This window comes from Chrysemys picta, chromosome 3 (genome assembly GCF_011386835.1).
Source record: "Chrysemys picta bellii isolate R12L10 chromosome 3, ASM1138683v2, whole genome shotgun sequence".
Lineage (NCBI taxonomy): Eukaryota > Metazoa > Chordata > Testudines > Emydidae > Chrysemys > Chrysemys picta.
Genome location: NC_088793.1, coordinates 167,641,284 through 167,665,211, shown reverse-complemented (window position 1 = coordinate 167,665,211; position 23,928 = coordinate 167,641,284). Strand labels below are relative to the sequence as shown.

The window sequence follows — 23,928 nt, the reverse complement described above, 5'->3', positions numbered from 1 at the left end:
CCTGTGGACTGAATGAAGCCGAGGTCCTGTAGGAAAACCAGTGATCATGTTATTAAAGGCTGTGTCATAATGCATACATACAGAGGGTGGAGGTGGGGGAATTAGGGTTGCACAGGCAACCTTAATTCTGGCATTTGGTAGGGCTGTCCAGAAAACAGTTCCATTTCATGAAATAATTAAAGGTTTCAAACTTTGTTCCTTCTGTATTAGAATGCATTCAGAGTAATCTGGGATGGAAAACCCTGTTCTCAGAGCAGAGGGCTCAAACCTGGGCCCTAACCACCAGGCTGAAGAGTGTCTCTCTTTCTGTTTCTCTCCTATTTTGAGCAGAGTCCATTCTAGACCAAGAAATCTTCCTGTGGATCTTCCTTGCTGTCCGTTTCAGCAAGACAGTATTTTTGATGGGTGTTTTTTTTTTTGTTTGTTTTTGTTTTTTAACCAGCTCTAGTGCTTCACTTTGCAACCTTAAATTTTTTTTAATGTAGAATATATAGAGACTAAGGATCCTAGATTTATGTAAAGCATATTTTATAACCTGTAACTTTTTTTAAAGCATTGGAGGCTAGGAAACTCCATCCTTTTTCATAGTATGTATGCTAACCTTTCTCTAACCCAATTGAAAATACAGTTTTTGTAATGGAACCATACTCTGTAGAGTTTGAAAGAAATGTTAATATGTTAAAGGTTGACGACAGACTTATCCAACAACTGACTTGAGAACATAACTCTAACTTAAGGCTTTAATGCCCTTTTCGAGTAGCTGTAGAAATGGCCTCGTTTTCTCTTTTGTGTAAGCTGCTTGTAAAATATGCTTGCATGGTATTCAAAAGCTGTGTACTTTAATCACCAACCTCTTCTAACTTTTTAAGGGCAATAATGAACAACCTGTTCAGACCAGTAAAATAGGGCTGGGTAGAAGAGAGTATCAGAGCTTACAGCATCGCCATCACTCGCAGCGTTCTAAATGTCGTCCACCTAAGGGCATGTATCTGACCCAGGAAGATGTGGTAGCAGTTTCCTGTAGCCCCAATGCAGCCAACACAATTCTTAGACAGCTGGACATGGAGCTAATCTCATTGAAGCGCCAGGTACTTTGGGTCATCTGTCTTGTTTTGTTTGCTGTGAATTCCTGAGACTGTGTGTATTCTCCTAATCCAGTGGTTCTCAACCTATTTACCATTGTGGGCTGCATATGCAGCTCTCTGTGTCACATCCACACAATATAGATACAAAGAACACACTATCAGTCAGGCCCTGAGGATGTCACATGGGCCGCAGCTATGTGCTGAATGGGCCACTGATTGAGAATCATTGTCCTAATCCCTCTATGGGGTTTCTGAAATCATGTATCAGTTGCTTCAACACAAGTGTCTTGTTAAATTGATTGTTCCTATATTTGTTAGTTCTACGCTAATAATAGGTTGGAAGTTAGAAAATAACCTCTTCTGTTTTAATGCTACCCTTGCCCACTATTGAGGATATAATTTTGTGGGACTTACCTCTTTCTAAAAACACATGTACATTTAATTCTTGTCAAGGGGTACATTTAATTCTTGCCAACAGCTTCTTAATTTCTATGTTGGAGGGAAATAGAATCTTATTGTATTTTAACATCTTATCTGATTTTAAACTGAATAAAATCTAATAGGGGGTGGATGTGATCTGTTTATCATATATTATAGCTTTTTATAGTGTGTGTGTGTGTGATGGGGGAATCCTCAAAACATTGGAAAAATCATGGATCCAGATGTATTCTGTTTAAAATGCTGGAAGGGTGCAGCTTTTTCTTTGCCTAGACTGAGTGCAACAGAGTTTCTCCATACTCAATGCCTTCCCATGCTGTCAAACCAGCCATGCAAATCCATTTTCTCGTATATGTGTTCATCTGTGCATTGCGTCAGTTTAATAGTGATGTGCAAGTGTGAGTTAGAAAGTACACCTTTGTAAACAAAAATAATTCCAAAATGAACTATATCAGGAGATCATAACCTGAAGCCAACAAAAGCAGTAAAAAACAGTCTGCGACAAGAAAGTAACTAGAAATATCTCATCACTTTTTACAGTTCTGTGGGTGAAGGACAGAACCTAGCCTTCTGAGAAACAACTTATGTATAGAATTTCTCTCACTCAGTAAAAATGTAAGAGCATCAAATGAAGAGATGTTTGTAGTATCCTGAAATATTTTTTATTCTATATAGACATGTAATTTTGTGAAAGTTAGCTTTTATCTTCCTCCTGGTTTGTCATAATCCTGGTGGACAAATTTTAACCAGCCTTTCAAAGAACACTGTCTTAGTCGTCTCTCTCTCATTCACTCTCCAGGGTAAAATATAATTTGTCTGTGAAGCAGCAGTTAAAAGTAGAGAAGCATTAAACCATAATGTTTACTTCTGTAATTTAAGAGGCATACTTGTGGCAATCCTAGTGGAGATGTTTGTATGAAATGATCAGATTTCTTTGTGGAGCTGATTAACTTTTTTTTTTTTTTAAACCAAGGTTCAAAATGCTAAGCAAGTAAACAGTGCACTGAAACAAAAAATGGAAGGTGGAATTGAAGAATTCAAACCTCCTGAGGTAAACTAATATAATGTGCTAGAATGTGTGGCACTGCACTTGGATTGGTGGGAAGATAAATTTAATGTATAGTTTGAGTCGTTTGCTGCTGAACAGTGTTTGTGTTTCACCAACAGTTTAACTGGAACACTGAAATTCATGCAATGGTAAATATGTTGGTTCTCTGGAGGAAGTCAGCAAAATATGCTTTTCCTCAATCTTTTAAATGGGAGGTAAGTGGGAGTGGATAGAGGGACAACAGAAGCAGTGAGGTTAGCATGATTATACATGAGGTTAGGGAGCTGAATCATGTGCCATTACAAACCAGCTTTTCTGGTGAAACTGTCAGCTAATTAGTTTCTACCTTCACCAACATGTGACAAGCATTGGGGTGGGTGTTTTTTCAATTACTGAAGCTAATGGTGAGCATATTACTTGAAAATGCAAAATAATTTAGAAATTATGTTCTAATAATACAATTTAATATTAAACAGTAAACTAACAATGTTTTTACCTTCATGAAGATGATTATTACTCTGTGACGATTGAGTCTTTGCAATTGAGTCTTACTGCAAACTGAAAACTATCAAACAAATTAAGGCATTAAAATATGTTTTTATAATGACTTTCAGATATTTTACAATGTGTTTGGAATGTGCTTTAATGACCTTAGTATGTAATTTCTCTAATTTTAATAGTTGAATCAGAAAATCAATGCCCGTTGGACTACAGAAGAGCAGCTTCTTGCAGTACAAGGTATGTTACAGAAAAGTAGTAATGACCTATAACTATTAAAAATCTTAAGTGACCTGCAGATTTCTTAAAAATTGGGCCTGTGCCCTTTTTCTGCTTTATGTATAAAGAACACCTGAGAAAATGCTTTCTTTCTTTCTTTCTTTCTTTCTTTCTTTCTTTCTTTTTATAGGTAGCTGGGGAGAGAGATTGCTAATTTCCCCCCCCCTCCCCCTTTGAAATGTTGAGAATGTAAAGTCTCTGGCTTTGTTGGAAGACCAGTGGAACACACATGGTGGTGGTGGTGGTTGTAAGCCCTTTCTTTAATTGAAGGGGTGTGAGTGGTATATACCATTGAGTAGATTCAGAGTTTAGTCATTGAAGTTAAATGGGTGTTTAACTTTTTTCTTTGAAGCCCACTGTTGTTCTAAGCAATCTGACTAAAAATCCCCATCATAAGACACTAACTCTTCTTCCTGGTCTTCTAGCCTAAACAGATGTGAAATAAAGTAGGAAACAAGTAGGGAAAAAATATTTTTCAGGCGGCCTTTATACATTGAAAAGGAAGCAAAAAGGCAGAAGCCCAATTTCTTTCGTTTGCAGGTCATCTTTAACTAGGCATGAAGAGACAAGATACAGTCTTCCCATCCAACATCCTGCTGTGAAAGTTTGAGGCTGGAGACAGATGCTGTACTAACACATTTTCTTAGTGGCTAGCAGTGCACTTTACCAACAGGATATTGGGTACAGTTAACATGCAATAATCTCTTATCTAAGCATGAAAAATCTCAGATTGTTGTCTTGTTAAAACAGTGCACTGCACAGTCCAGAAAAAGCATTCAGATAGAAATATAAACATAAAAATGAAACTCAGTGTATTAACTTCAAAGTGTGATAAGTTGCATCTCTTGTATTTTCTGATACCATACATCAGCTCAATATTACTTCAGTGAAGTAATCGAGCTAGTTCTCTACATAAGTGGTTCTCAAACTTTTTTTTCCACGGACCACTTGAAAATTGCTGAGGGTCTCAGCGGACCACTTAATGATTTTTCCAAATGTTGTTTGTACCATTGGCCAACTGTTGTAAAGCACTTTGGATAAAAGCGCTATATTAAAAAAACCGTTAATAATAATTGTTTTTTGTTCTGCAAATAAAAGCACACAATTCATATTCTAATATCAGTAGTCTTACCTTTCTAATGCGATGAATGTGCCCTCTCTCCCCTGCTGTGGCACCTCCTGGGCTGGGAAGGATGAGGGTCTCCCCCACTGGGGCAGCCACCGAGCTGGAGCTGGGAAGGAGCGGGGTGTCTCTCCCCAGCAGCCGCAGCTCTGGAGCTGGGGAAAGTTGCCTCTCTGGCCCTGCATGTCCCAAATTCCCCCCTGCCCCCTCTTCTCACTCCACTGACCCTTCCCACATGCCCCCTGTTCCGCCCCGCCAGGCCACCACCTTACCTTACATTTGCGTCTTCTCCAGGGTCCAGGCACCTAATTAGTGGAGCCACACCTGCACGGCTCCACTAATTAGGTGGGTGGCCTGTCATTTTTGTCATGTGCTGCCGCCCAGGCGCGCGCACCTTAGAGGGAACTATCCATGGACCACCTTAACGAAAGTGGTCCGCAGACCACAATTTGAGAACCTCTGCTCCACGTTGTTTACCTGCTTTAAAATAATGCTTAGACTAATTAGTATAACTTGCCCCATGTTTTGTTAGAATATCATAATGTATAAGTTACTGAACATTCAGTATTTGATAACTTTTAGTATTCTGACTCTGCTTCGAAAGTTAGGATTCTTTCAAAGGTTGAATGGTCTTTATTTCTTTTATACGCAACCAGTAAACTCTTATAGTGCTTTTTAGTACAGAATTGGTTATTTTGAATAAGTCCTCATATTTTTTGGTGAACATAGTTTTGAAATGGCTGAGGAAAAAACACAGCTTTGTTCATGCTCAGTCATTTTTCATACAATTTGGTCTGCAAAAACGTAAGTCAAATGACAGTTTGCAAGTACAGAACCCATTACATTTGATGGCGCATGATGGGGGAATGACACTAACTTTCTGAAATCAAATTGCTGCAAGTACATGAACTAGTAGACCTATTCCATGCTTAGGAAATATGACCCAAATAAGATCACTGCAAACTATCTTTCTGAATGTTTTACTCTGTATATTGCACTGGTCTTCAAACTGGGGCATGCTCCCTTAGCGGGACATGGAGGAAGTTTGGGGTGGTGATGGGGCACGTGGCAGGGCCCAGGCTAGCTCTCTTGGGGGATGGGGAGGGAGTGCCACCCAGCCCGGCCCCAGCTGCAGGCCCCTTCACCCCTATTCCCTCTCTGTCCCCAGCCCCAGTTCTATGCCCAGCTCTGCTGTCAGCCCAAGCTCCTCTGCTGAGCTAACTGTACAGTAATGGAGTGGAGGATGTGGACAGATTCCATTACTGGTTGGAGGGGGGAGGGGGGGGTCGATGGGAAAAGATAAGGCACCACTGCCAATTGGCTCTGGGACAATTCTGTGCAAGAGCAGAATTCATGTCCCCTGCAGATTTTACTCTTCCCTGCAGAATAGTTGATTCATGCACCCCTCCCAGGCAGTGGTCCTGAACAGGCTGTCTGGTTTGGGCATTGGAGCAGCCAGGGAAGATGTAAATCACCACCTCAGGGGGTGGGACTGGGAGTGCGTACAAGACTCTGTCCCTCTCACTCACTGTCGCAATGTGCCTGGAGCCAGAAAGGGGTAGGCCTGGAGACACCTGGCCAGTAGTTTCTACCATGTGCCAGACTCCTATCTCATAGAGCTGGAAGGGACCTTGAAAGGTCATCGAGTCCAGTCCCCTGCCTTCACTAGCAGGGCCAAGTACTATCCCTGACAGGTGGTTTTTTGTTTTTGTTTTTGTTTTGCCCCAGATCCCTAAATGGCCCCCTCAAGGATTGAACTCACAACCCTGGGTTTAGCAGGCCAATGCTCAAACCACTGAGCTATCCCCCCAGCTGCTAGTCCTGCAGGGGGACAAGACTTATTCTTCCCTTGCACCGGCTGCTCCTGGGGCCAGGTCCAACCCAGCCCCAGGAACCTCCCCCAACTGCAGGAAGCTCCGCACGTGCACCCCACCCCCTGCTTCTTGCCCCCATTGCTCCCCAGCTGCGGGGGAAGAGGTCACTGTACAGCGAGCTGCTCCCCCATCTGCTCAACCCCTGTGCATCTAGACCCTCCACCCACCCTGCCAAGCCCCATCCCACTGATCTGCACCCGCACTCCCAGCCCCCCTGCACCCAGATCCCCGTGCTGAGCCCCAGCCACCTTCACCTGGATCCCCCCTGCTGAGTCCTATTCCCCTTGCATCTTGACCTTCCAACAAGCCCCTTTGCATCCAGATCCTCCTCCTCTTCCCTCCCCCCCCCCCCACACACACCTGGACCTCCCACCAAGCCACCCACACCCAAATTGCCCCCCACAGAACTCGCTCACCCCACACCTGGATCCCCCCACACTAAGCCCCTCCACACTTGGATCCTGCTGGGATGAGCCTGCTTGCCCCACACCTGGATCAGGTGGCAGGGCTGGGCTTGCATGTGATACTCTGTCCCTCTTGCTTGCTATTGGCATGAAGGGGCAGGGTCCAGGGTGTTTCTGGGTCAGGTCTTGCCCTTGTGCTGTGTCAGGGTTGGGTGCAGCCTCACTGCCGACTCTGTCCCAAAGGGGGCAGGGGGCTGCAGAGTGATTCCCCACCTCTGTGCAGTCAGTGGCCTATGCTCCCCACTGCCCTGCTGGAGCCTCCACTCCCATTTCCCTTCTAATCTATTGTCTGCAACAATTTCAGTTCCAGTCCAGTGAGTGTACAGTGATATGCTGAGTACTACTACTTAACCATGCCATTCACTAAGGCCCCAATCTGGCAAAGCATTAGTTTTAATGGGGATACTCAGGTACTGAACTCTAGGCACACATTTAAGTGCTGTGCCAGATCATGGCTTAACTTCACTCCTAAGGATGTCCTGCCTTTTAGGCATGTCCACACAGCAAAGAAAAGCGCACAGCTGGCCCATGCCAGCCAACTCAGGCTCACGAGGCTTGAGCTGCAGGGCTGTTTCATTGCTGTGTAGACTTCTGGACTGGGGCTAGAGCTACTTTTTGAGCTTCATTTTAGAAGACTAGGCAAGTTATCAAGCTTAATCAGTCTCCTGGGCGGAAAGGAGGAAAGCATTAGGAAATAACTTAAGGTAGTGTTTGAAACTTGATTATGTAATCTGTGCACCAGTTTGCCGTTATATGACCTAGAAAGGTGATAGTCCCTTTCAAGATAAATGTGTGCTTTGTCAGTATGTTAGGTTTTCTGTCTCCCAATGAAGATTTAAGAGTGCTGAACTGAAGTCTTGTATAAATCAGTCTCAGTAACACTATTGGATACTTACTAGTATGCTAAAGGGAATCTGAAAGGAACCTGAACCTCAGTGGTCAAATGAGAGAAATGCATTTCATTTGATTATCCTTTTGTTCACTTAATGAATTTTGCAAATTGGTAAATAAGTCACAATGGGTCTTCTAATCAGCCGTGTGAGTTAAGGGCTAATCTGTACTAGAAGCACTACATCTGCACAGCTGCAGCATGTCTGATGAAGATGCTCTATGCCGAAGGGGGGAGAGTTCTCCCGTTGGCATAATAAATCCATCTCCGCAAGAGGCAGTAGCTATGTTGGCGGGAGAATCTCTCCCACTGACGTAGCTCTGTCCACACTGGCGTTTAAATATGTGTAACTTATGTTGCTCAGGAGGGTGGCGTATTCACACCCCTGAGTGATGTAAGTTATGCTGAAGTAAGTGATAGTGTGGACCTGGCCTTAGTGAAGCTCTCCTATTATGCCATGTCTATTATGACAGGCAAAAGACTGAGTACTGGAGGGAGCAGACTTTGAAAAGATGTCGCTATATCACTCGTCTTTCTCTCTCATCTCCTGCCACTGTCAGTGCACAGAGCAAATGGTTGTCTCTGTCTTGCCCAGACTTACCCTCTTTAGAAACACTACTGCTCCGTCTTGCACACTGTGACTCCCTGCGGCCAGATTGTGGGGGGGGGGGTTTCCCTGCAGATCTCTGTATGGGGGAGCAGGAGCTTACTAGTACATATGTGCAGAACCAGCCATAATTTTATTTGGCCCTTAATGGCTAAAATGGAAGCTTCAACTTAGCTTCAACTGTAGTTAAACTACTTATTGGCACTGAATTTTCTCTTGTACATTCACTGCAGCGAACAAGACACTGCATATTAGAAGCACTTACTCAAAGAGAAAAGTAGAAAGAGCAAAGTTATGTCATTTTTATCAAGTTACTAAGAGCATACATTTCAGATTTTCTAATTTGAAATAAATAACTCTCCTTCTGTATCCTTTATTTCACCTTTCTGAAATGAGACATTACATCTGGCATATAATTTTCTGCTATTGGGGGAGAAAATGCATGTCCTTTACCCATTCAGAATCCATTAATAGTACTTAAAGTCATCAGCAATTTTCCACATTACATAAGTCAAATCTTATTTTGCTCATGATATGAAAGGTTACCTAGCAGAAAGCAAAAATCACATAACTGTCTCCAGTTTATGGATTACTGAAGAGCAGGGGGAGGCAACCTATAGCACACGTGCCGAAGGCGACATGCGAGCTGATTTTCAGTGGCACTCGCACTGCCCAGATCCTGGCCACTGGTTTGGGGAGGGCTCTGCATTGTAATTTAATTTTAAAATGAAGCTGCTTAAACATTTTAAAAACCTTATTTACTTTACATACAATAGTTTAGTTATATATTATAGACTTCTAAAAAGAGACCTTCTAAAAATGTTAAAATGTATTACTGGCACGCGAAACCGTAAATTAGAGTGAATAAATGAAGACTCGGCACACCACTTCTGAAAGGTTGCCGACCCGTGCTGTAGAGTAATTTTTATCCCAGGCTATAAAATACAAGCAGGTCCAGTCTCTGGAGTCTGAAAGGTACAAAACTCTTGGACTCTTTGGGTATCAAAATATCATTTTTAGTACAGTAGCTAAAAGCAAAGCCCCAGAGTGCAGGAGAACATGAGGATTTTCCCCTTGAGAACAGGAAAGAGGAGAAACTTCAGGGTTACTATTAATGTATTAAAAGGGGAGAGACTCTCATATCTTTGTTTTTAAGAAAATGGAAACTGAATTGAGGGAGAACTGGTAAACTTCAATATGTCACTTTGAGACGACCTGATTCAGGTATTTAAAATACATGTATTTTGTTTATTTGATCGACCATTCCTTGATAACTGACATATCAAGGTTTCAGATGGAATTTTTCAGTGCTAGTATATTGTATTGGGGAGAGAGAAGCATACAGAGCCAGCCTTAATGTGTTTGAATGGACAAGGAAGCATTTTCCACAAAATCGGGGATAACTAACTTTTTTGATGCCAAAAGCAGTCTTAGGATTTTGGGGAGGATCAGAAATAAGTTGAGGCACTCCCAAATCAAACTGACTGATCTAAAAATAAATGAAAGGGAGAAGAGTTGAACTATTCATAGACTCCCACTGCAGGAGAATGGGTCTCAGGTGCTTTTGCTGAGAGCTGTTTTGCCATCACTTTTTTGTTTGTTTGTTTGTTTTTTTTTAAGGGCAGTTGTTCCAAATAAGCCCAGTGAATATCTGCCAATTTGTCCTATATTCAGAGGGCTGTTCCCCCATTTCATAAATAGCTAAATGACAGGCTGTTAGCCTGTTCCCCTTAGGGCACAAAGGAAGTGTCAGAGCCAGGATTCGAATTCTAGTGTCCTAGCTCTGCCTTGTGCTGAGTCAGTAGACTCATGCTATTGAATTCTGCTGCTCCTTTCAGTCAGATGTCACATGGGTTCTTGGGAAAAGAGCTAGCTTAGCATGCAGCTAGCTGGGGGAAGCCTACAGAGACGACTTGTAACCATTGGTTGAAGCTCACAGAGTACTGTTCTCTCCCCCTCCAAAAATATCAAATGATCTATTTCACACATCAGAGACCAGCCCTGCGTGGCTGTAGGGAGGGCCCTATCAGTTACCAGAATCCTTAGAAAAATCAGTGACTAACCCTAGTGAAAAATTTCCTTGCAAAGATAGCCTTGAAAGAATAAGAGTCAGTGTGTCTTCTGGGATTTTTTTTGGTTTGTTTTTTTATTTATTGTAAATGGGGAAGCTGTAGTCTACCTTCTAATGGAGAGGTCCTTAAAATTAAAGTGAGCCCTTAGCTGTAGGCCCCAAAGGCCATATTTGTATACATACTTCACAAATAGCTGTGCTTGACTGATCCTTCACAGGTGTATTATTTACTTTGCCTTTCAGGTGTACGCAAATATGGTAAAGATTTTCAAGCTATTGCAGATGTAATTGGCAACAAGACTGTTGGCCAAGTGAAGAACTTCTTTGTAAACTACAGGCGTCGGTTTAACTTAGAGGAGGTGTTGCAGGAATGGGAAGCTGAACAAGGAACCCTGGCTTCTAATGGTGATGCTTCTACTTTAGGGGAGGACACAAAAAATACTTCTAATGTGCCATCAGGAAAGAGCACTGATGAAGAAGATGAGGTGTGTTTTGTGTATCACGTATTAGTAAGCATGAGTTGAGGAATAGCACTTAATTCAGTGAAATATAATGTAAGCTTAATCTGATTGTGATACACTAGTGTACTTGAAGGCCTGATCTTGATCTTATAAGCTTCATTGGGAACAGGATTGGGCCTCTAATAGTGAATTTCTTATGACTGTATTTAATGTTTAAAAAAAAAGTAGATTATTGTTTCATCAATATTCTATTTTTAGTTCCACTATTCAGCAGTTTAGAAATTAAAATGCTCAGTAACTTTTGTTTTTTCAATGTCAAAAAAAGCTTGTGCTTTCGATATAGTGGACACTGGCAACCCAAACTGCATTTTGTTCTGGACAGGATGGCTCTTTTTACATAACATTTTGTCTTTGTGTAGGGACAAGCCACGCAGATCACTCAGTGTTTAGGCCCTTCGCCTCCAGCACAGGCATCTGCTCCAGCAACCCCTGTAGCAACTTTGAACCAGCCTCCTCCGTTACTTCGTCCAACGCTTCCGGCTGCTCCTGCTCTCCATCGTCAGCCTCCACCACTTCAGCAACAGGCTCGATTTATTCAGCCAAGACCAACCCTAAACCAGCCCCCACCACCACTCATCCGCCCAGCTAATTCTATGCCTCCTCGTCTAAATCCAAGGCCGGTATTATCCACAGTCAGTGGCCAACAGCCACCCTCACTTATTGGAATTCAGACAGAATCACAGTCCACTCTGCACTAAAGAAGTGAAATAGGTCAGAACTATCGTAACTCCTTCGATAAAATTTTATCAATGTCCACTTTTCTCAAATAATGAAGGGGAGAAAAGAGCAAGCCTTCCAAGGTATTGTGAAGCAGTTTTACACAGAGAAGCAAGCTAATAATCTTAGCAGTGGAACCGCATGAACGACCACCTGTATAAAAGAATCTTCTGTGCAGAAGACTTGTACAGCAAAACAATGCCTACAGTTCACCCTTATCCATATGAATAATGGTCGAAGGAAGCTAATCTCTTAAGCAAATAAACGTTCTGTGCACCAAGATTTTGTTTAACTGATTTTTTACTCTATTTATTTTATTAAAGTTCTTTATATTGAAACATCTTAGTACAGGAATGCAGAGTCTGGCAGATTTAGGAACTGTGACAACTCCTTAACTGACAGTAGAAATTAATGTGGGGGATTATTTTTTTGTTTTCCTATGTTAGGAGTGCAAGAATTAATAGTCTGCAGTTCAGATATACAATAGAAGTATTTCATGCACTTTTAAACTATAGACTTTTTTATAGCTTTCTCAAAACAGACTTTACTTTCTTTAAAAAGATACTTGCTCATTAAATACTCCTTTTGAAAGAGTAATCTGAAGATCTGCTCAGCTATTGTACCAAACGTGTTAAATCTAGCAGTGTGTGTTCTAATCATATAAACCCTCTGATACCAGGCATCTGATTTCCTAGTGCAAAATTATAGGAAGTGGATGTGCCAGCAACTTCCAGGTCCAAGGAGATGATGAAAAATACCAGTAATGACCACTGTTGTAATGTGGCTACTCCACTTATTACACTTACAGTTGAAGTACAGTAGTTTTTAATCCCTTTGTAAATGGTCATATCTAGAGTTACATACTCTATATTATTGCTCTTTACCTAAAGCTTTAACTAAAATACTGGTAATGCCAATTAGCAGGGAATGTGTCCTCAAATGTTGTGATGGTGGGACTATGTGAAACAACCTCATTTCAGAGAAGGCTAAATGGTTATCTGAGCTTTCCCTTCCCCCATCTGGGTTTGTTTTTTTGTTTATTTGTATTACATCAAATACAAAACAATTAAATAGTAATGCAGGTCTGCATTTGGTGTTTATTGATCCTTCTAAATTTTTTTGGGGTAGGCGTTGGGGGACTTCACTGGAGAAACTAAATTATCCCAATTATCTGAAATTATAATTTGTGTCTTTAGTGACAAAAAGATAAAATGTGAAGTTGTAAGTTTGTCAGCTCTCCTAAAAAACCTAGGCCAGAAACTTGGGTAAGGAAGTGTTTAAAGTTACTGTTTGGGAGCGAGTGTGGAGTGGGTCAAGCTATGGAAAAGTGTTTGCTTTTAAACACTGTGTCCTGCACCCATATTGACCACCTCACTGTTCTAGAAGCTCTTTTAGCTGGAACAGTGTTTGAATATTTTAAGTATAATTCCATAACTCTCTGTTCTTGGCCTAACACAGACTGGGCCTTAAAAATAAACTGGATCTTCAGTTTGAAATTGGAATTTACAATCCTCAATCTCCCACAGCTTCAGTGGTTCAACTGTCCTGATGTTTTACAGTTTAACAGTTTTGCTGAAATCTTGTATCTGTGCAAAGGGAAGTTCTTGTAGAAGCCTTTTACCTACTACATTTGTAACTTAAATATTAAAATCAGACATGTAGCCTTAATTGTGGTTACAGTGTCAACCCTACATAAAAACACTTTCCAGAAATGGTAAACTTAGGAGACTTTGTTTTTTGAAACATCTGTCTCTGCTAATGTTCTTAGCTCTAAGTTCAAAAGTCCCTTTTGGTGGGGGGGGAGGGAGGGTTCACACCAAAATTAGATTCCCAGCCACCACATGGACTTTAGATAGTGACTGTTCCAGAAAGAAAAGCAGCATTGTAAAACAAACTATGAAGAGTTCTTCGTGATTGCTGGAACTTTTTGTTTTGGGGGGTCAAAAGGGCCCCTCAAACAACTACATGAAGTCTGGCTGACCTACAGACTTTTAGGCTGACAAGAACCCTGTCTTGTGCATTTTGACATAACTGTTTAAATAAATATCTAATTTTAATTGTTACTTAAGTAGAATGCATCTTTCAGTATTTTTTTAAGTATTGATATCAAGTCTCCCTGGTGTGTGTACTGTACCTTTGCTAATTTTTGTCTTGTCTATTGTCAATAGAATTTCAGTATGCAAAATGTTGGGTGTTGCAGTACAGTTGGACACCACTGACTGCTTTCAACTGTTCAGTACATTGTAATTCAATTTAATCCTGTTTAAATATTCTGTAACTGGGCAAAGGTGCTGTATTTGGGGGGCAAGGGTGTAGTGTACTTTTAGTTTACGTACACTGTGGCACACAGTAGGGAAATTAGCAGTTGTAGTACTAAACAAATATGTACATAGCAAAATGTCCTTTTTATTGTGTGCTTTGCAGAATATGTGCATACAGTTTGCACGTCTCGTTATGGGGGTGAGGGGTTGTTTTTTAAACAGTGTTTTTGCCTGGAAGAGTGATATGCTTGCTGCTTAATCAAAGGATTAAAGTTTTAAAGGAATCTGTGTCTTCTATTTTTATGTACCTTGTAATTGTCTGAAATTTTAGGGCCCTTATACTGTGATTATCTTCTAAATTCACTTATATTTTTTTAATAATTAGAAATAAAATTATACAATGGTGTTAATTTCAGTGGAGATTTTGTTTTTGCTATACCACTAATCTCCTGGTTTTGTCTTTTTATTACTAGTTTAGGAAATGAACTCAACTAATTTTCAGGTTGTCTTAATTTTGTCACGTTTAAGAAATATAAAATGATTGCACGCTTTTATTAAGTTTGACAGAGAAAGTGTATCCTACATTGTTCGGAAACAATATAACTTTACAGCTCCTCTTTTGTACTGTTTATTTTCAGTTAATAAAGAAATGTAAACAGCAACTATTGAAGATGAATGACAAAAATTAAAAGTGCAAGGTATGATCTGGACAAAAGTGTTCCTAGATTCAAGAATCTGATTCACAGAAATGGAATATAGAGGCACACAAAGTTCCAGTCTTAGTTGTTCAGCTTTAAATAACATTGATTATGAATTGGAACATTGCCTTTTGGTACCATAAAGGAAGTGTACATAGCACTTATAAGACAGTCCCCACTTGGAAGAATTTACAGTCCATATAAAATAAAACATGGAGCAACCGTTAAGTTATGGGGGAGTCTAGATGGACATAGTGACATTGCAACTGTAAGAGGCACTCTTGGAAAAGTGTGGCTTACGTATAATGTTGACTGGTATGGGCTTGTGTGTTTTGCCTGCAAAGGAGAGGAAGCAGCTTGAAACAAGGTGTGAAGCTCAGAGCAAGGAATGAAGGGAGTAATAAGAGGAATAGGTTGTGCTTGCAATAAGGAAGGGACTATAGGAAGGCAAGGATCTTCAAAATGTGTTAAACTGGAAAGCCAGTGAACGGATTTGAAGGATTGCTCTGGAGTCTTTGTAAAAAAAAAAAAAAAAAAAAAAAAAAAAAAAAAAAAAATTCATAAAGAGCATATAGCCCTTTAAAAGAAATCACTAGTGTGCAAAACAAGCATTTTATTTTAATGTAAAAATTGGGTAACTTTAGTAAATGTAGTTAGATTACAAATTCTTCTGCAGAGTCATGCTGAGACTGAAAGTTGGTAGGAGTAAGAGCTGAATCCCTCTGGTTTGTGAAAGTAGTTACAGGATGTCATGATAAAGACATTTGTCTTCAGAGAGCAGGACAGTAAGTGAAGGGTAATAGACAAACGTAAGCTTCTCAATACAATATTTATGGTTCTGCTAAAACTATATTTATAGACTGGTACAAATTAATATGAATCTGGTTGCTTTTTTAAATGGAGAGAAGAATAGGAAGCCAGGTTTAAGTGCTTTACAAGAAATTCTATTAAAGGGATGTTTTGAAGTGCATGGAAGTTACTTGCACAGCTCTTAGGACACTATCAGAGTTGATGACTAAAATTGAACCTGCCTTTAAAAAAAAAAAACTTATTTTCTTCTGTTGTGTTCTCTACTAAATGTTCCTTAAATTCAAAGGACTTCCATCAAAAGATTCTTTAAGAGCTTGCTTCCTCAGTACCATTCTCCACAAGCAAGGATGCCTAACTTCAGTTTGCTAAAGTCATTTTCAATGTTTTGGATCCTTTTCGATGCCTTAAAACTACTATGAGATTCAGGGCAATAATTAATTTTACTACTTCCTTTAGCAGGTAACTCGCTTCAGTCTTTGAAGGGGAATCAACTTGGTCTGATGGTGCTTTTCCATTGCTATGTACTATTATCTTGTTGTCTTTCATTCAAATCTGCCAGGGTTTGACAAATCTTAAAACTCTGTATATATGGATGCTGGGTGCATTTCATCATTGAAAAACAGCCACTTCTGGGATAAAAGTGAACATTCTCTAAACAGCCCATAGCAAAAGTAGACTACTAGTGGATTTCATTTAATTAGGAAATGCCTCCTGGTGCCATTTCTGCATCATACTATTTATCACGACATACTACTGCTTTACTTATGCAATGTAAGTATTTTTTTTTAAAGTGGGTGGATGTCTGACTATCTTGGTAGTAGACTAGAATGCTTTCTGTATAAAATCAGAGGCGTTACATGCTACCATTATTTAGCATTACTGTTTGTTGTGTTCCATGTAGCCAGTTGCATTTTGGAAATGGGTGATGTTTTCTACTTGTTACACTTATTTCATAAGATTATTTGAAATTTTGGTTGGTGGCTTCAGTGACTTAACAGGTGTGTAATTTTTACATGGGAGTAGTCCCATGGACCTCAATGGGGCTGCTGTGAATAAAGTTACAATCATGGTGAAGCTTTTGCAGAAATGGGGTCTTAACTCGCCCCCACTCACGCAACTGTATAATTTAAGACCATTGTCATTAGAGATGAAGACACCTGCTCGGCTCTTAGCCACACCCGCACCTGCCGCGTGGGGTGATGCCGGAGGCTCGGCGCGTACAGAGTTGCTTGGCTTTTCCCTGCACCCTCCGTCCGTGCAGGGACAGCGCTTTGAGCGCCTCTGGCGGCCGAGGCTAGAGACGAGCAGGAGCTCGCGGGGTGGGGGTAGGGAACAAAGCCACAATGAGCCCTACCCATGAGGCCTGGACCCGGCAAACCCCTCCCCGCTACATGGCCCGCCCCTCTCCGGGGGAGCCGAGCCGAGCCCCGCGCGGGCTCAGGCAGAGGCGCTATGCCCCTTTCTCTCCCCACCCCCGGAGGCAGCAGGGCGCGCAGTTGCCGTGAAACCGAAAGCAGCGAGTAGCAGCCAGCCCTTCCCCTCGCCGCGCCCTGCGCTGCCTTCCCCCCGCCGACGGGGCCGGGCTGGGGCTGCGGAGCCACCGCGGCTGGCGGGAAAGTTTGCCGAGCCGGACCCGGCTGCTGCCGCCCGCAGCAAAGCGAGCCGCTGCCGGTGAGTAGCGCGCCAGCTGGCCGGGGTGGGAGGGGCATCAGCCCCGCAGCTCTGCCCCTGCGGCCCGGGGCGCGCAGAGAACAAAGCCCGGCTGCATTGACAGCTCCGCCTCACGTGGGAGGCGAGCTCCCTGCACCTGCGGGGTCGGGGCGCCAGCGACCCAGCTGCAGAGGGGCTGGGCTGGACTGGCTGCCGGGGGCCGCCTCCGTGCTGCTCGCTCTCGTGCGGGGCTGGGGCCGAGGCGTTGTGGGTCTTTGTGTCTGGCTCAACTGCCAGCCGCAGCCCGGAGGGGAGGCGGCGATGCCGCCAGCCAGAGCCTGGGAATGCAAAAGTTCAGCTTCTCCTAGCAACGCGCCCGCCTGCTGCGGGCTGTGCGCCCTGGGGGAGGCCCGGGGCGAGCCTGGCTGGCCGCCGGGGAACATCGAACCCCTTAGGGGCCACCGGCGCAGCCCTTCCACGCCTCGGAGTCCCGCTGCAAGTCACCGAGCGCGTGGGCTGCACCGTGTTTGCAGAACCGGCCTTTTGCGTGCTTGGAAGTACCCGTTATTTCTTCTTCCCTATAGTCATGGCTGTGCATTGTCTCGGTTAGAGCTCCCCTAATGCCCGGCAGCAGGTGCCCCGTCTGCCGGCCGGGAACGCAGGCCGGAAATGCAGATGTTACTGGAATATCTGAGCCATACAAAACTGGGAACCTTTTGAACTTATTGTAAAGTCAACTCTGGTACCATTCTGTTGTTTTAAAAAAATCATTCTAGTAATGTTTATGCCTAGTTACTTTCTGGTAGGGCTCGAGGCTCTCTGAAGGAGTGAATTAGGGTCAGGGTTGCTGGGTTGAGACAGCCCAAGGTGGATACAGGGCCCTTCAGTTTAGATTAAATTAACACACATGTGCACCCTTTTTTAAGTAAGCAAAATTTACCTTGCAACAATATTCACTGTCTCCTGTTTTGTGGTGTGTGCACTCCCTGAGTCCTAACAGCTGCCAAAGCAGCAGCTTCCTATTGGATTGTCATTCTTTAATATAGCTAAATGCGTCTGACGAAGTGGGTATTTACCCATGAAAGCTTATGCCCCAATACGTCTGTTAGTCTATAAAGTGCCACAGGACTCTTTGTCGCTTAATATAGCTAAGACACTAAATGCTCTCTGAAACACCTTTCCAAGTGCTTTCGTCTTTTCTTATTAATTTAGATGTAGCCCTTATAACGCTTTATCATTTTCTTTTTAGTGTGACAAGGTCAACTTAAAAAAACCTGAACACAGATAATGCACTATACAGTTCTTTATCTTCTCTCTTTTTATGTTTATAAGGCCCTCATCACCACAGTATAGGATTTCCTTTTTATTTATAAAAGCATAAATAAGCACCCATTTCCTGTGTTAAATTAGGTAAGGGCATCTAACATCATTAATTTCTCTTACCACCCTAATGAACACATACCAGCCAACAAAATAGAAGATCCCCAGAGCAGGTATAATACCTCCCCTTTAACACTTAGTGCACTTCCTTCCCCCCTAATGCTCAATGGAAAATGTTGATGTTTTGTACCATGCCCTGAAGGTTAACAGATCTGGATTCTGGCAGATGAGGGGAGGAGAGCAAATTCAAAAGTGGAGGAACTCTCTTGACAAATGCCTTTTTAGCAGCTCTGACCTTTTTAAATTGTAGAGAATCTGCATTGTATTATGCAATGGGAGATGTGGTTGTACTTGATTAAAGATATGCAAGGGGTGTGTTTACTTGTGAGGCACAAGGTTTTGATCACGTAAAGTACAGTCAGCCATCTGAGAACTGGCAGAGAGGAGTGCTGATATTACTGCATTTATTGAAGCTGGTACTGCTTTGGTTTTTGTTCATTTGGCTGATGCTTCCTGGCAACAGCCAGTACAATTTTTCCTTTCATAAGTTCCTCTTACACGTGGGGTGAATGAAAGGTTGCAGTGCTTTGTTTACTAAGAAATAATTCTGTCAAGGTATTCAGGTCAGTGGGGGCTCTAGGCTGGGAACAATAATATACACTTATATTTTTAAACCATTCTGTTTGAAGGCCTAAGAGCAACAGCACTGTACAAAAATTAACAAATAAGCAGAAAACTTCAGCTGTTCCGTCACTTTATGGTATTGGAGGCATTGGCTTAGATAAATATCTTGTTTGCATTTGTATTTATTTTTTTCCTGTGGATTTCATTGAACAGTTCCTCTATGATTTGAGCTGATTAGCATCATAGTGGGGCACATGGTATGCTGACCTCTCTGTCCAAGGTGGACTTAAGAACAGAAGATGAATAGAATTATCCAATGTTGAGAGTAGAGAAGTAGGCAGATCTGGGTCTGTTCTCAGTTTTACTACCTACTGACTGGATGACAGTGGCAAATCATTTAGGTACCTTGACCCCAGTCCTGCAAAGACTTAAGCACATGCTGAATTCTGTGCAATGTGGGCCCAGTTAACTTCATGGAGACAGCTCATAGTGTGTTAAGTTAAATGTATGCTTAAGTTTTTTCCACTCGGGTGCTGTAAGATTAAGTTCATTAATTGTAAATTGCATTGAGATCATTTAGTGGAAGGTAGTGTAGAAATGCAAAATAGAACTGTTATGCAAAAACCCCTAGTGACTACATAAACCACAAGGAGAAGAGCAACCTACAAATAAGTTTCATCCAACGCAATCATTATAAAATACAAACACCCAGTCATATTGCATTTTTCAGTCTTTGCTATTTTGGGACATAGTCTGGCTTAAGATACAAAGTTACCCTTGTTAAATCTGGGATAACTGGCCTTGTGCCTACATAGCCAGGATATGGCCCTTAATAATATATCAAAGAATAATAAATTATAAGCTATTGTTTACTATTCCTTTAAGTATAATAGGTATATCTCACAACTACTTAAATCAGAAATGTAATAGATGACCATACAAATGTGGGCTGCTTGCTGTTGTCTGTGAAATCCACCTCTATTTATCTCATCGATGACCACCGTCCTCAGACTATGTAGTATGGCTTTTCTTCCTCCCTCAAGGACCAATGGTCAGAACTCCATGTGGACCATGTTGGTGCTGTGCCCAGGGCTGGCCAGCGGAGGTCACTCAAGAAAGAAGCCAGATGTAGGATCTTCCTTCCCAATGAGTAGAGTTCTGCACAGACACAACATTTGTATCCGCATCCCCGGATATACGTGGATTTGCAGGGCTCTACCAATGAGAGAGGGGTTGGTAAGGCCACTGTATCTAAACCAGTGGTTCTCAACCTATTTATCATTGGGGGCTGCATATGCGTTATGTGGGCCACAGGTTGAGAACCACAGCACCCCCCTCCAAAAAAAAAAATCCCCCACAGTCCTCTATGCCCAGCATCCCCTGCCCAGAGACCCCTCCACAGAGCTGGTGCAGGAGCGGAGTCCTGGTTGTGGGGCTGGGCAGCAGCTGGACCCGACTCGTGACCCGCCAGGACCCGGACCCCTGGCACCCGGCCTGGAGCAGAGTACCCGGCGCAGGCCGGCAGTCAGGACCCAAGGCGCGGGGCCAGGAGCAGAGCCCCACCTAAAATCTGGGTGTGCTGCAGCACCCCCCACCCCCTCGCTGCTCAGAGCTCGCACCACAAATCTGCCCAGAGACCTACTCTCCTGCCCCTGCCTCCCTGGGGCACTTACCAGCCCCCTGCTGGCAGGAGCGCTCATGCAGGCTGTCTCCCCCTCAGCCAGTCCCCTTTCAGATCAGAGACACAAATTTTGCATTTTTTTTAGCGTACAGCTGGGCCGCAGCTGTGTACTAATTGGACTGGTTTAGAACTGCTTATCTAAATGTTAAGTCCCCTGCAGTACAAAACAGTAAAGCTGTCTCCACAGAGTGTGTCTGTTCCTGCTCCACCGTCTGCAGAAAGGATTCGTTCCCCATCTCCCAGCAGAGATCCCTGGTGCCCAGTCAAATTGCTTGTGCTGGCTGCGAAGGAGAGGGCTTTGCTCAAAATAGCTGGCTTGCATTTCCTCTGTAAATGATTGATAGTAAAATTATAGCCCTCTAATCATACAGTATGTATGATGTTAAATATTCTTCCTTATTAAACATCCTTCTCTCTTTACCGTGCACAGTATTTTGAAGATGGTCTGATTTTCTTCAGATTTTTTTTTAAAGCTAATATTTCCCCTTTATTTTAAGAGCTGCCAATCTTCGGTGTCACCAAGACTCTTTGTTGTCATTGCCACCAATAGTGGATTTCAGATGGTCATGAAAATCACTTTTGCTTTCAGACATTTGATAGTCTATTGCTAAAATTCAATCTACATTTTCTTAATCATATCAGACATAGTGGTGTGACTGAATAAAAAAGAGGGCTCATGAAGGAGGAGAGTGATCTGAGAGCCATTAATAATGTAATTTAGCATGGGACGGGGGCAACCTTTTGTGGGGGTGAATTAAGATAAGAGTGTAACTTTATTGTAGTAATTCAGATGAATGAGCGGAGTTGATTCTGGGGTTTCTATTCACATGCTGATTAAAATTTTTATTAAAGTTAATGTTTAAAGTCAAATTTACATAAGTTAAGAGGGAAGGTACTGTACCTCTGGGGTCAGGCTTGAGTTATAAAGGATTACAAGTATCGGTTACAAGGTTCACGAGATACATACATAGCACATAACCAGCATAGACCCAGAGTGGGGTGCAGGAGATTTTAAAACGTCAGTGGATAAGTGGGCTCGGGTACGCCACCCATAGAATGTATTTAGAGTCCAAGTCAGTATTGGTGTAGTGAATAAGTACATGGGTGAGATGCGTCCCTCGGTTCATCAGGGAAGGAAGTGGGTTGTTTCCCTGGCTGGCAGTCTCAATTACTCGACCTGGTACTGGTGATGTTTAGTACATTCAGAACAAATCAAATTGCCAAGAGTGGTGAAAATTTAAAAACAAAAATCTTTTAGGTCCTTGCACTGGATGGTGTTGGGGAAATCAGTTGCAGCCCTGTATAGTAGCTGTCAGTGAGTTAATAGGCAGATTATTATAGACCATCGCTAAGACCCCAGTCCTACAAAAAATGCAATGATCGACTCATCTGTTTGCAAAAGTGAGACCTTATTTTGGCCCTAATGCACTTGCATTTAAGATTTTTTTTTTTTAAGAAAAACGAGTATTATGACCTTTCTTTATCTCTCATCATCCTTTTCTTTTTTCTCTCTTCCTGCCACTTCTCTATGTGTTGCCTCTGTCCCAATACACTCCCCCTTCTCTGTTTCCTACCACATTTCTTTTCACTCTCTCTCATTATCCCTTTCCTGTCTGTTTTCTCACTTACCTTCATCCTCTCCCCACATACTTTAAAATAAATAATCCTTTACATCCTTCCTCCTTTCTCTTGGAGGGTCTGCAAAATACTTCTACCCGCAGAAGAAATTGGAAATGGGTACCTGAACAATAGTGTGAGACTAGTGCTTTCTTTTCACTTGCAGAGTGAAATTGACTAAAACTTGTGGCACCTTAGAGATTAATAAATCAAATAAATTTGTTAGTTTCTGAGGTGCCACAAGGACTCCTCGTTTTGTTTTGTTTTTGCTGATACAGACTAACATGGCTACCTACCCCTCTGAAACCTGACTAAAACTGGGATTCTAGTCCGTCTCAACTTCTCTTTTCAGGGTTTTCCCCAAAGCTTTCCTAGAAGCAGATGACATTTTCTGGTGCTGTGCTCACATAAAATTATGTTTTCCTCTAAGCACTATCTCATGCAAATGAAATAAAGTAGGAGTAGCACTTCCTTCTACAGCTACCAGACTTTTGTGGAAAATCCATATAACAGCAATTATTCTGACCTCCACAAATGCAAAGGTTGCATATACTCAACATCTCAGTCACGATAAGTCCTGAGGGCAGATGTTATTTGTAAAGATGGGGAGGAAGAGGGAGGAATCAAAGTTCCAAACCTACAAACTTTTAATCATGCTAGTAGTCTTAGGCCTTGTCTGTACAGGAGTTGCAACAGTTTAATTGTCCAACTGAAGCAAGGCCCTACGCTAAAACTTGACGGCATTTCTGTCTGTTTGCCTGTATGCAGCACGATAACTTTTGACCACTCAGTCTGATCCATTCCAAATTTCAGGAAACGTTCTAGGAATCGGTGGGTAGAAACTTGTTGATTTGGGTGAAAATCAGAATACTGGAAAGAGATGGAGGACAAGAAAATGGAGTCCCTTGAATCTGGTTAGCAGATCCAACCGTTTCAACCATCTCTGTAACTGTAGATCAAAGAACTGGTTGATGGCAGCCATTAACAACTTCCAGCATAACAACAGTCTCAGCTCTGCCCATTGTCCCAGTGCAGTTTATAATGTTGACACCCTGACTTATCTCCCAGATAGAAAGAAATAATAAGAATGTTAGGGAGGAAGAAGGGCATGGGGGGAAAAAGGGAGCACCCAGAACCCTCCTAGATGGGAGGGGGGGAAATGGGAATAATGGAATGTGGCAGAGAGAAATGTTGGGGAGGAGGGTGGACGCACAGAGACCCTGTGGGACCCAAAGGTCCCTATTCTTTGTAAACAGCTCTCATCTCAAACCTGACAAACTCACTACATCAAATGCATTGTATTTGTCCATAAAGGGTAACACGTAAGGTCTCTATTGAAAGATTGCAATTCATTTATGTTCATGATCGTAGAATGATCTGTGTGTGGGTCGTTTTGAAGGAATAACGAAACTATCTTGAAGTTTATACTCTTATGGTCCTAAAGTTAAAAGGAGTCGGAAGGGAGTAATATGGGAGTGATGGTCTGTTCATTGCCACCCCGCCCTGGTTAGCCAGTGATATAATGCAAGGCTCTGTTGTTTACCATTGCCCCATCCCAGAACAGTCAATGGAAAACTATCAAAGACAACTGAA

General features: G+C 42.3%; 2 protein-coding genes across 8 annotated transcripts in view; both read left to right on the top strand.

Moving 5' to 3' along the window:
• Nucleotides 1-14,537, top strand: part of RCOR3 (REST corepressor 3) — a 37,112-nt gene extending 22,575 nt beyond the window's left edge. For 3 of the 6 annotated variants that reach the window (XM_005306344.5, XM_024101189.3, XM_065589488.1), the window contains exons 8-12: nt 870-1,088; nt 2,497-2,574; nt 3,252-3,309; nt 10,620-10,861; nt 11,257-14,537. In XM_005306344.5, coding sequence (XP_005306401.1) covers nt 870-1,088; nt 2,497-2,574; nt 3,252-3,309; nt 10,620-10,861; nt 11,257-11,595 — 936 coding nt within the window. In that variant the 3' untranslated portion in view covers nt 11,596-14,537. Of the gene's footprint in view, nt 1-869; nt 1,089-2,496; nt 2,575-3,251; nt 3,310-3,888; nt 4,466-10,619; nt 10,862-11,256 lie in introns of those variants that run through there. The other 3 variants (XR_010599893.1, XM_005306346.5, XM_042855120.2) reach the window with 3 other exon arrangements.
• A 2,379-nt stretch (nt 14,538-16,916) lies between these two features.
• Nucleotides 16,917-23,928, top strand: part of TRAF5 (TNF receptor associated factor 5) — a 37,677-nt gene continuing 30,665 nt past the window's right edge. The window contains exon 1 of one of the 2 annotated variants that reach the window (XM_024101241.3): nt 16,917-17,054. The gene's annotated coding sequence lies outside the window, so the exon portion shown is untranslated. The remainder of the gene's footprint in view (nt 17,055-23,928) is intronic. The other variant, XM_005306341.5, reaches the window with a different exon arrangement.